Below are 13226 nucleotides of genomic sequence, written 5' to 3'. Positions count from 1 at the left end.
CTGGCAACCCAGGCAGAGCCAGACAGAACCAAAATGGCGTCCGCTGTAGCAACGGCAGCAGCATCCTCAGAGCCCACTACTACAGCAGCCCAGACAGGTACAACACTACACACTACACACAACACAAACACACAGCTGTTTTACCGCGTAAACACCTGGACAACGGTCACCTGACGGCCGGCCCCAGGTGGGGGGTAAGGAGGGATCGGTGCAAGTGCAAATTAGCAACAACAAGTTGCAGCTGTGGCTAATTAGTTAGCAGCTATAGCCGTTAGCCTGTCGGTGAAGTTCTCATCAGTGTATCTGCAATGCAGTTGTCAGTGGTGTGTGTTTATTCTCTACGGTGTCGTTTGTACTTTAGTTTAAAAACCTGTGGTTTTCATTTCAACCCTTTTCATGGTAGCAATTTCATTATGTATTTGGCATTTGAGCTACAAAGACCACCATTTGTTGAGATTTAAGCCTCTCAAAGACACCAAACTAAAGAATATTTTGTCTGTTTGTCTGTCTGTTTGTTGTTGTTGAGGATTGTTGTCCATAATTCCATGCTGTGTTGATGTTGGTACCATTAGGAGAGAGAGAACCGGCAAAACGTTGAACAGAAATAAAAATTCTTCTACATTCTCTAATTGTCATTTTACACTCTCAAGAGTTAAGGATCTATAGGGGTCCAGTCCATTATAGGAGTCCATTATAGCTACCCAACTCTCCATCATTTAGCTGGGGTCTGTCTGGGGACCGCCTGGAACCCGGGCCCTCAAGGACCACAGCTGGTTGAAAACCACTGTCTTGAGTGGATATAAGGCTGTTATCAGTGCTTTATGAATTAAATGTTGGTCATTATTTAACTAAACACATTACACTTTAGTGTGTTTTAGTTCATTTGATTTGATTGATTGATTGAGGGTTGGGGGTCAATATGTTGTGTCCTATTCTGACTTCACGTTATGGTTGTTGTGAGCAGAGTCACCAGTCCACCAGCGATGTGTGTGAGTTAGTGTGTATAATGTCTCTCTCACCCCTTCCACTAGTCTGCCTAAAACACATTGAGACCCTGAGACTAGATTCTATGAATCATGACAGTTTTCTGGACCCCCAGAATGTAAATGTATTTGGCCGCAGACCCCCATCTCAAGATGCTTTGGTCCAGGGACCCCGTCAGAAGCGAAGATCTGAGTTAAAAACATCCGTTGTGTGTGTGAAATAATATTTATATATATATATATATATATATATATATATATATATTTTTTTTTTTAAACATTTGTGCCACAATTTTCACAATATATATTTTTTAATATCTGCTTCTTTCCAACAGCTAAAGCTAAAATAATGGTTAAAGTGGTCAAAAGCTAATGTGACATACAGTAGTATATGTGTTCCAGGACCTAATGGGTCCAGTGGATTGTTTAGTCAATAAGTTCCTGTCTGTCATAAGGGAGATGTTACAACAATATCCCGTTCTTGCCTTGGTGGTGATGTGGTAATGAAGGAGTATCCATCCACTCTTTACAGGTTAGTTTGATCAAATGTATAGAGGGTTTAACCCAGTTAGACCTGAGGCCGATTCTAAGATTCTTCTAAATCCTAACAGTTTCTATGTCAGTGGTGCTGAAATTTTTCATATCAAGGACCCCCAGAATTGTCTGTATGTGGCCGCTGACCCCCATCTGAAAATATGTAGTTCCAGGGAACCCCATGAAGCAAAGATTTGAGTTAAAAACGTTCACTCTGGAAGAATTATATATATTCAAAGATTAAGCACCACATTTTCATGATTTTTCAAAAATGGCAGACCTACAAGCTCGTAGCGCGGCACTCTGTGCCGCGCTACGAGCTTGTAGATCTGCCATTTTTCAATAGCTAAAGTATAACATAACCGAAAATGTGGTGATGATTTTCCAGCTCACCAAAAGCTATAACTCACTACTAGTGTTTGACTGACTGGGGACAATTTCACGATGCATTTAAAATCAATGCGATACGATTTATTGTGAGCATCTCTTTTTTTTATCACGATAAACGCTAATAACGTGAACGCCGCGATAGGGCTTTCAAGACCCGTAAAGGGTCCATTTAGACCCCTGGTGGTCCCGACCCGGACCTGATCGGTTGAGAAGCAGTGAGGTGTAATCTGATACTAGTTGTTTGTGAGTGTGAGTGGATGGATGGGCAGTTTGAGCCAGTGGGGGCATCCTAAGTATGTTTTAAGGCCTATTCATAGTCTGGATTTTCGGTGATGAGGTGACCACCGCTCTGGTGTTGGTGAGGTGACCACCGCTCCGGTGGTGAGGTGTGACCACCGCTCCGGTGGTGAGGTGACCACTGCTCCGGTGGTGAGCTGACCACCGCTCCGGTGGTGAGCGGTGAGCTGACCACCGCTCCGGTGGTGAGCTGACCACCGCTCCGGTGGTGAGCGGTGAGCTGACCACCGCTCCGGTGGTGAGCTGACCACCGCTCCGGTGGTGAGCTGACCACCGCTCCGGTGGTGAGGTGACCACCGCTCCGGTGGTGAGGTGACCACCACTCCGGTGGTGAGGTGACCACCGCTCCGGTGGTGAGGTGACCACCGCTCCGGTGGTGAGGTGACCACCGCTCCGGTGGTGAGCTGACCACCACTCCGGTGGTGGTGAGGTGACCACCGCTCCGGTGGTGAGCTGACCACCGCTCCGGTGGTGAGCTGACCACCGGAGCTGAAATAACGTTGAGCGGTGGTGAGTAAAAACAGAGAGAAGGGCTGGAGCGGTGGCGGTGGTTTGCTCTTCACCGCGGCTCAGTGACGTCATGTTGTAGTTCGGTGATCACCTCACCATCGAAAATCCAGACTATGTAGCCTTTATAGTTCGCTATAGTTGTTTGTTGGGCGGCAGTGGCTCAGCGGTAGAGTGGCCGGTAGAGCAGCCGGTAGTTTGATCCCTGGCCTCCCCCCAGAGTTGGCATCAAAGTGTCCTTGAGCAAGACGCTGAACCCCTAATTGCTTCTGATGTGCAGGTTGGTGACTTGCATGGTATCCTCCACGTTCGGTGTATGAATCTATGGGTTAACCCATTTAGACCTGACGTCAAAAAAAAAAGTATTCTAAATCCTAATCCTGACAGTTTTCTGAAATACCTCATGTTTCTGTATCAGTGGTGCTCAATATTTCATGTAATGGGCCACCGACACCCATCTGAAAATAATATGTTGTTCCAGGAACCCCCCCCAGAAGCAAAGATTTTAGTTGAAAACGTTGGCTCTGAAAGAAAGATTTGTGCCACAATTTCACCATTTTTCAAAAATAGCAGACCTACAGGCTCATGAGCTTGTAGATCTGCTGTTTTTCAATAGCTACATTATAAGATAATGTAACATAGTGTTTGGGTTTCCGCCCATAATCGGTTAATTGAGTGAGATAGTGAGTGTCTGTCTCAGAGCCCGTGCTGTGAGTGTGAGACAGTGAGTGTCTGTCTCAGAGCTTGTGAGTGTGAGACAGTGAGTGTCTGTCTCAGAGCCTGTGAGTGTGAGACAGTGAGTGTCTGTCTCAGAGCCCGTGCTGAGTGTGAGACAGTGAGTGTCTGTCTCAGAGCCCGTGCTGAGTGTGAGACAGTGAGTGTCTGTCTCAGAGCCCGTGCTGAGTGTGAGACAGTGAGTGTCTGTCTCAGAGCCCGTGCTGAGTGTGAGACAGTGAGTGTCTGTCTCAGAGCCCGTGCTGAGTGTGAGACAGTGAGTGTCTGTCTCAGAGCCCGTGCTGAGTGTGAGACAGTGAGTGTCTGTCTCAGAGCCTGTGAGTGTGAGACAGTGAGTGTCTGTCTCAGAGCCCGTGCTGAGTGTGAGACAGTGAGTGTCTGTCTCAGAGCCCGTGCTGAGTGTGAGACAGTGAGTGTCTGTCTCAGAGCCCGTGCTGAGTGTGAGACAGTGAGTGTCTGTCTCAGAGCTGTCCAGGCACTTTGACTCAGCGGGTTAAGAATAGTTCTAGTATCATGGTGGTGGTCTCTAGTCGTTTGTGAGTGTGAGTGGACGCCTGGACGGTCAGTTTGAGTCACGGGGAGTAAGAATAGTTCTAGTTGGTGGTCTCTAGAGTCTGTTGCATGACAGGCAGGGAGCCTGTGTGTGCGTGTGCGTGTGCATGTGTGTGTGTGTGTGTGTGTGTGTGTGTGTGTGTGTGTGTGTGTGTGTGTGTGTGCGTGCGTGCGTGTGTGTGTGTGTGTGCGTGCGTGCAAAAAAACCCACAACAACAACCACTCTGGGTTACTCTGCCCCGTTATCCTTGAACAGCAGATAAGAAGGGGTTAACGAGATACACGCATGCTAATTTCAAGCACCCACGGTTTTTGATATGCATTAATTAGGCCAAGGGTTCTCAAACCTTTCAGGACGCGATAATTTCACGGATTTATGATTATATAAAGGTACAGGACGTGACAGTATAGTACAGACGGCTGCATTTTTATTTCTGTTTGAAAATGACAGTTTTCTGAAAAAGCTATGTTTCTATTTTTTTACAAAAATAGCGAGTGGCGCGCTATGAGCTTGTAGATCTGATATTTTTCAATAGCTAAAGCATAACGTAATGCTAACGCCGAAACGGGTGCCCGCCCAAAATGGGTTAAAAGAGTAGTTTGGAAATGGAGTGACGCAGACTGATTGGCAACAGACAAAATAGGCTGTATTTCAAAATGAACTTCCAAACAGGAGACGAGTTGGAGCCTAAATCAGTAGACATTTCACCGACCTGATATGACCCGATATGCCAAATGAGGCCATATCGTTGGCACTAGTTGGGGAATTGTAGGCATTTCGTTTAGTTTGACTCAGGAGTTGGTCGTTCCACAGAATCACAGATAAGTATATTGTGGAAAATAGCTGATCTACAAACTCACATGTTTGCCCCTTTTCTTAACGTAATATTTGACAATTTGGCTGATTTGGTATTAAAATGGTCTTCAAAAGTAATTAAATAAAAAACAAATTGTCACTTTTATAAATGTGCAGATATAGCCTGTGTACTGTATGTTGGTTTGTTTACTGTTGAGTGAGAACACATGGTTGCACATTAAGCTAGTCATGTGGGGACCAATATGTTCCAATATGCTTTTTCATCGGTCTGAGCAAACTCTCCAACCTTCTGAGCGCGACTTGAACAACTGCTGAGCAACATATGTGACTAAATTTGACTGAGGGACTGCCATTGAATTTTTTTTGAAACTTTTATGTCATATGAAAGCAGGGAATCATAGCTTCAAATTGACATAGTGGTTGTTCAGATTTGGAGATATGGCTTATAGAGTAATGTCAGAGTAATTGCAGAAAACAACGAGTTGAGAAAACAGGCTTGAAAGGTTCACTTCTGTGGTCTCTAACATTATACCTAGCTAGCATTTATTTCATATTTACATGTCAATTTCAGCTCTGACACTTATTTCAGACAGAGTCTTCCTGTGCTATAAACTCATTTTGAAAAGAAAAAGAAAAAGAAAAGTTTTTCTCCTCTGGTGAAAAGCTGGAATTTGCGCGATGGCAGTCTCTCAGTCAAATTTGGTCACATATGATGAGCGCACTGTGTACTATCCATTATTATTCAGTATTATTATAGCTATGTGAACACATGTAATGTTGTGTACCAAAAATACAATACGCCTAAATGAGTCAACAAAATAAATAACAATGCTTTGTCATACGTATACTGATTGATATTGACAGATGTCTAAAAAAGGTTAGTCCTGACTCCTGGCCGCAGAGGCCTAGTAATAATGTATGCATTTAATAAATACATTTGATGTGATGTGAGCATTTGCTAGGCACATTTGTAGCCTACACACTGAGTTGAATGAACACTGGCCTTTGGCCATGTAGATTGGGGTCCCAAACAGACATTTGGGGGTCCTTAATAAGTCCTTTAGTCCATGAGCCAGAGCTCCAAAATTGAAACATTAAAACCATACCTATATATTAGATTATTATCACCATTAAAGTTCCCCAATTGAGAACTTATACACGAAGACAATGATTTATCGTATTACAAAATTTAACATTTTTAAATACGGTATGCAAATGAGGCATTATGTAGGAAAATATGCAGAATAATCGCAAAATAGGATAAAGCTACTATACTGTGGAAGGGTTATCATGTATTAATTTACTTGTATTGATCCTATAATAAACAATTTAATATAGGGTATAGTTTTCCCACCAATTTTGGAGCTCTGGCTCATGGACTAAGAAACCAAAAATAACTGAACCGGTACCCATTGGGAACCAACCGGTGGTAAAAGGGGGTCCCAGAGTAACATATAGGATCACATCCATTATAGTTAGTTAGTTAGTTTATTTATCTCAGTCATTTACAGTACACTACATTTCAGAATGAGGGTTTACACAGAATTACAGTTTGACTGGAAAGGTTTGGGCTGAAGCCGAAGCTTATTATGGCCACCTTTTTTATGATTCAAATAATAAAAAGGGAAAAAAAGGAACAGAAAAAAACTAAAACAGGAACAATAGCAATGAGAAAAACTGATTATCTGTAGTGTTGTGCTTCTTGTATACCAACCAATGATGAACAGAAAATACATATTTAGCTTATTATGCCTTATACTAGTTACGTTACGCCCACATACAGTAGATTTAGCTTTTTTAAAGCATGCTTTTATATTTGAAGTGGTTGCTTCAAATATAGTGTATATTTTTATTTTAGCTTTGTATTATAGCTTTCCCTCCCACAACAGCCAGCCCCCCCAACATACTGTACAGCCTCAAGACTGGGGCGGCGGTGGTTCAGGGGTAGAGTGCCTGGATGGGAACCGCAAGGTTGCCAGTTCAAACCCGGGCTCCCCCAGAGTTACTGTCGAAGTGTCCTTGAGCAAGACACTGAACCCCTAATTGCTCCCGATGTGCTAGTTGGTGCCTTGCATGGTTTCCGCTGCCATCGGTGTGTGAATGGGTGAATGTAATAATGCACAATCTATGTAAAGCGCCTTGGATAAAGGCGCTATATAAATGCACCATTTACCATTTAAGACTATCAAGCCTCTCAGTTCAACAAATGGGACAGTAACAGAGTGGAACAAAACAAATGGGACAGTAACAGAGTGGAACAAAACAGTAACAGAGTGGAACAAAACAGTAACAGAGTGGAACAAAACAGTAACAGAGTGGAACAAAACAGTAACAGAGTGGAACAAAACAGTAACAGAGTGGAACAAAACAGTAACAGAGTGGAACAAAACAGTAACAGAGTGGAACAAAACAGTAACAGAGTGGAACAAAACAGTAACAGAGTGGAACAAAACGGCACCACAGGGGTGTGACAGATGAGATCATCTCAGAGGGAAAAGGCTGTGCTGCAACTTAGAGGAGATACTGTTTTATAAAGGGGTTATTATTAAATAAAGGGATTCTATACCAACGCGCCTCAAGCCTGGAACAGCTGATCCGGTGCTTCACAGGTGCAATGAGGACATCATGATTTGCATAAGGAGAAGAGACTGGAGCAGCACGGACATTTAGAGCCTTTTATTTAGCTGCTGAGTATACAGTCATGACTCTGATGAAGACCGCAAGGTCGAAACGTTAGTCTTTTTTATACTCAGCACCTAAATAAAAGGCTCTAAATGTCCGGTTATTATTAAATGTTTACATCTACATTTCTACGACAAGTTCACACGGTCCTGCACGTTTACGTTGGGTTTCTACAGGATATAGTGGTACTCTGGCGTCCTCCCACATCAACATGCAGACATGCATGCTGGGTACAGTATTCCTGCCAGTGTCCTTGACCCAAGGTACTGGCATTACGACTGGAGTTGGTCCCAGGGTACAGTACTCCTGCCAGTCAGAGCCGGATTAACCTTGCTGAGGGCCCCCGGGCTGGACCAAATTTGAGGGCCCCCCTTGGGGCTATTTTGTTTTCATTTTGTGGTACCCAATGTTCCCTCTAGAAAAAATTCGGTCTGAGCAAACACTCAAACCTCCTGAGCAGACATCAGCAACTACTGAGCAATCATACATCACCTTGACACCAACTATCCAAACGTTAGATAATGCGAAGTGAGCGCCCCTCACTTCACACAGGTGTGATTTTTTTCCCAAATGGATTTTGGTATACGAGTGAATCAATGAATAGTTACATAAGCGCAAGTTACAACATTTTTATTTTATATCAAGGTGGTATAGGCTAGCAATTGTGTGTGTGAATGGCCCGAGTGACATCACCAATCTACATTATGTAAACGTGTGTGCGTGTGCGACTGTGCGTGCGCGTGCGAATGTAATGCACAATCGATGTGAAAAGCTTTGGATATAAAGCGCTATATATAAATGCACCATTTGCCATTTTACTCTCCAGATATCAGGACTCAGTTCTGGAGGAGAGCCTTCCAGCGAGGTATTGGCATGGGCATGTGCGTGCGTGTTTGTGTGTGTGTGTGTGTGTGTGTGTGTGAGAACGGAGTTTGCTGTGTCGTGTTGGTTAAAGGAATGTCATCAGAGTGTTGCTGGTTGTCTCAGCGGAGCAGTGCAGTGTCCTGCTAACTAACAGCAGATGCATCATGTCACCCTGAAATGACTTGTTTCTCTCGGCTAGAGAAAGGTGACATAATTATTTCCTGCTTGGTGTGTTGTCTCTTTTGGAGCGTGCTCAGTAGTAGGCCTACACACAGCATCTTGGCCACTGTGTGATTATTACTAATGGTTTGAAGTTTGGGAGCAGCAGCTAACACGTTTGTGTTGTGAGCTTGTGGATCTTTTAGGTTCTACACGGAAAATGTGGCCACCAAATTGCAGGGATCGGCCAATATTCACTTCTGAAATACAATATTGCTAAAATAGGTATCTGCAAAAAAAACAAATCCTCATATGTTTAGCCAATAGTTTATACGTTTATAATTATTTATTTATTTCTGTTTGAATTGAAGGCTGCCAATTCAAATGAAAGCAATTAAACGAGTAGGACAATTGTTAAGTAAAAATGTGTTGCAGTATCTATATTACTACTGATTGGACCCAGTACAAACAATCATTGTATGATTTATATATTTTATAAAATGTCAACATTTTGCGTCTCTACTTCCGTATACGTGGTCGTTGACTCGTTCAGAATCAGAACGATACATTCTTCTTCCGTCAGTAGAAGAACATCTCACTGCTTCCTCGGAAAATGACCTGTTGTAGAATTCATGACCTTCAATAGTAGCAAAGTCAGCAAAGTGCATTAGTGGGAAATAATGTGCTTGGAGGCAAGAATAAAGTGCTATATCTGCTGTTCAGCAGCTGAACCGCAGCCGGGGCAACCTTTATTTTCCAGTAAACATTGACGGCGTCGGTTGGCATCTGTTGAAGTCCTGCTTTAGAATCCGTCACGTGACGGACAGACAGACGGACGGACGGATGGTTGGCCGTCTTGCCAACATCATGATGGCTTGTCAGTTTATTTTTGGCAAGCGTTTCGCCCATCATCTATTTGATCAAAATCTATTTTTGAAATATTAACCCATTTTAAGGGGCGGTGTTTTAAGCATTATTGTTATGCTTTAGCTGTTGAAAAATAGCAGATCTACAAGCTCGTAGCGCGGCACCGAGTGCCGCGCTACGAGCTTGTAGGTCTGCTATTTTTGTGGCCCAAATGAAAATGTTTGAAGTTATTCCTTAATTTTGTTTTTAGCTCAAATCTTTGCTTCTGGGAGGGGGGGGGGGGGGGAGGAGGGGTCCCTGGAACAACATATTTTCAGATGATGGTCAGCGGTAAAATACATCTAATTCTGGGGGTCCTTGACATTAAATAGTTTGAGAACCACTGACATATAGAAACTTAGGGTTTTTCAGAAAACTGTCAGGATCTAGAAGACATTTGTAGAATCGTTCCCAGGTCAAAATGGGGGTAAAGTGACTTATACTGGATCTCTTGTGCACTAGTCCATTTTAGTCTAGTTTTTATTTCTTGACGACATTGTCGAAATATATTTAGTCTTAGTTTTAGTCACCATATAGCTTAGTTTTTCATTTAGTTTCCATTTTATTTTTCGTCCGTGAAAAAAGGTAGTCGACGAACATTTTTCGTCTTAGTTTTAGTCGACCAAAACAACACTGCTAAATTGGGGATGAAAGAATTGGGTAAAACAATTGCAGATTATGTCTGTCTAGCCTAGCCATCTGTCTCGCAGCCGGCTGTGTTTGTGTGTGTGTGTGTGTGTGTGTGCATGTGTGTGTTTGTGTGTGTGTGTGTGTGTGTGTGTGTGTGCGCGCGCACACTCTTATAATCTGTTAATATGCTTGTTTAATGTGAACAGCTGATGCGATCATGCGAGCGTGATCTCATTGCTAATGGATTCATCTGTTGCACGCGTGCTCACACACACACACACACACACACACACACACACACACACACACACACACAGTCCTGTTTGTAAAGGCAGTTGCAGCTCTATATTGGGATATTCCATCAGAGTGTTTGTTCAGTAACCAGGGTTTCCCCCCCCAGTCTCTCTCCAGCTCTGCAACGCATATTAGATTAAAGGGGAATTCCTGGCTATAGAAGGCTTTCCTACCTTTATTTAGTAGTTGTTGTTACGTCGTCCGCACCAAAGAGGTCCAGGTGTTATTTTGTGCAAAAGCGCATTGTTGACTATTTCCCCTAATATAAGCATTCCAGCCTTTCCCCCCCATTGAGGGCTTATATTATAGGGGAAATAGCCAAAGATGCACTTTTGCACAAAATAACACCTGGACCTCTTTGGTGCGGACGTAACGACTACAAATAAAGGTAAGAAAGCCTTAGTTCTAGCATGGAATTATCCTTTAAAGGCATATAGTTCACCGACTTCACCCCCAAAATGACTATTTTTGCATTGTCCTTTGGTATCTAGATCGTGTCGAATCGGGAGGAAAGCTAATCGTCCCACCACTAACTATTATGCAAAAAAATAGAAAAAAGTTTGCGATTATCTCAAATAATTGCGTTTCTGTAATAATTGTGACATCATAGACTGGCCCGGCGTCGAAGAATGTAGAGAGAAAGTGGCCATTTGTCAGCCACGGAGAAGATACACGTTAAAACACAGAGTGAATGTAGAGCAGGTTGCTCAGGGGAATCGCAGATCTAGTTCACACAGCTCTGCTATCGGGGCCACCATTAAGCCAGATTTAGCACGTACTGTACACTGTAACTCGCCCCCAAAAATAACTCTTTAACCCATTCTGACCTGAGATCAGATTCATACGAGGTTTCCACTGGACACTACACTGGTCTGATGAACCCATTCTGACCTGAGATCAGATTCTAAAAATGTCAGTAGTTCTTCGAATTTTTCAAAAATAGCAGACCTACAAGCTCGTAGCGCGCCACTCGGTGGCGCACTATGAGCTTGTAGATCTGCTATTTTTTAATAGGTAAAGCATAACATGATGCTAACACCAAAATGGGTGCCCGGTCAGAATGGGTTAAGCATCAATGCGGCACCAAAAAACCATTGAATATTGTGATTTTTCTTTGTGTTTCACAATTATGTGTTATTATATCCTGTTCTAGTAGTACTTATTGGTGCAATATTTAGCATCCTTTTCCCTGTATTGGCACCAACAACGAGTGATGTATCCCAATCAGATTTGATCCGAACCAGATTTTATTAGGGTTGATGCACACAAATTAAATATTGGCCAATAAACAACTATATTATCAACCTATTGATAATTGCCGATAACCTCATTTTCCATGGTGACGTTTAAACATTATCGACCGATATCGATATTGGAATTTAACTAATCATTTTCCATGATTATAATTAGATACAGAGGGGGTTCGGTTGGAACTTGATGTTATATTTTGTGGCCTATGATTTGTAGTTTGAGCCTTTTTTTTATGGCGCTGTGATGACTGAACGTTCGATGGCAGATCACTTGACGTCTCTGATCGCTCTTTGTGTGAACGCAGGGACAGATGTAGTCACTACGACCACAAATGTCCCAATAAACTACTGTAGCTAGCCTAGCCACCGAGTTTGCTATAGCGCTCTGGGAAAACAGAGCAGCTGAATTCTTTGTTTTGATTAGGTGGTGAATGGTGCTGGTTTGATCCACGGCTAGAAGCCGTTTCAACCAATCAGATTGCTTCCTCGAAACGACCTGCAGCAGGAGGTTGCTTCGCCGAGTATCGTATCGTATCGTATCGTATCGTATCGTATCGTATCGTATCGTATCGTATCGTATCGTATCGTATCGTATCGTATCGTATCGTATCGTATCGAGCCCTGCGGGGAAACTCCTGTCAAGCTCCCGTTAAGCGCTAAGTGGTCAAATGAATTAAAATGGACTTGTAATGAACAAATAAACGATAACTCTCTCTCTCTCTCTCTCTCTCTCTCTCCCCCCCCCTCCCCCCACCAGGATCGATGGGCACGCGGAAAATGGCTTCTCCAGAGGTAGGGCCTTTCACACTGGGTCACACTGGGTCACACTGGGTCACACTGGGTCACACTGGGTCAATCACCTGTTTTGGGAACAGGGTCGCTACACAGAACTTTTAACCCATTTTGACCTGAGATCAGATTCTAAAAATGTCTTCTACATCCTGACAGTTTTCTGATAAAGCTATGTTTCTATGTCAGTCGTTCTTCGACTTTTCAAAAATAGCAGACCTACAAGCTCGTAGCACGCCACTCGGTAACCCTAACCTCATAGTCTTAACCGACCACATAGGTCACTATAACCCTAACCTCAGTCTTAACCGACCACGTAGGTCACTAACCCTAACCTCGGTCTTAACCGACCACGTATGTCACTAAACCTAACCTCAGTCTTAACCAGCCACGCAGGTATGACTAACGAGAGGTCGGACTTATGCGCAGCGCCAAAATAATACTATTTTGTTTTACTCGGCTGACAAGCCTGACAAGCACTAGGAATTTTAGGAATTACATTTAGTTTGACTCGCTTCCACAGATGCACATTGTGAAAATAGCCGATCTATGAGCTCACTGATGTTTAACAATAATTTGACTATAATTATATTTATTTATTATTTTGACTTCATTGAGTCAAACAATAATTTAACTCTTGAGAACGTAAAAATGAAAACAAATGGACTCATGGAGGGACCACTGGTGGTCCCCGGGCCGGAACCACTGGTTGAGAAGAACCACGGGTTTACGGTATATACTATCTCTTGACTCAGACATCAGTTTGTTTGTTGACAAGCTGTCGGATGTGTTTGCAACACTGTCTCCTGTTACGTAAAAAGTCAATGTTGACTCCGA

At 43.1% G+C, this 13226-nt stretch overlaps 1 protein-coding gene across 1 annotated transcript in view; it reads left to right on the top strand.

Moving 5' to 3' along the window:
• Positions 1-40: 40 nt before the first annotated feature.
• Positions 41-13226, top strand: part of LOC308318096 (phosphatidylinositol 4-phosphate 5-kinase type-1 alpha-like) — a 28915-nt gene continuing 15729 nt past the window's right edge. The window contains exons 1-2 of the mRNA XM_080767484.1: positions 41-97; positions 12358-12392. Coding sequence (XP_080623610.1) covers positions 12363-12392 — 30 coding nt within the window. The 5' untranslated portion in view covers positions 41-97; positions 12358-12362. The remainder of the gene's footprint in view (positions 98-12357; positions 12393-13226) is intronic.

Source organism: Protomyctophum bolini (genome assembly GCF_963924005.1).
Source record: "Protomyctophum bolini genome assembly, chromosome: 7".
In the NCBI taxonomy this organism is placed as follows: Eukaryota; Metazoa; Chordata; class Actinopteri; order Myctophiformes; family Myctophidae; genus Protomyctophum; species Protomyctophum bolini.
The sequence above is the reverse complement of the archived record's forward strand: the minus strand, read 5'-3'. Positions and strand labels throughout refer to the sequence as shown.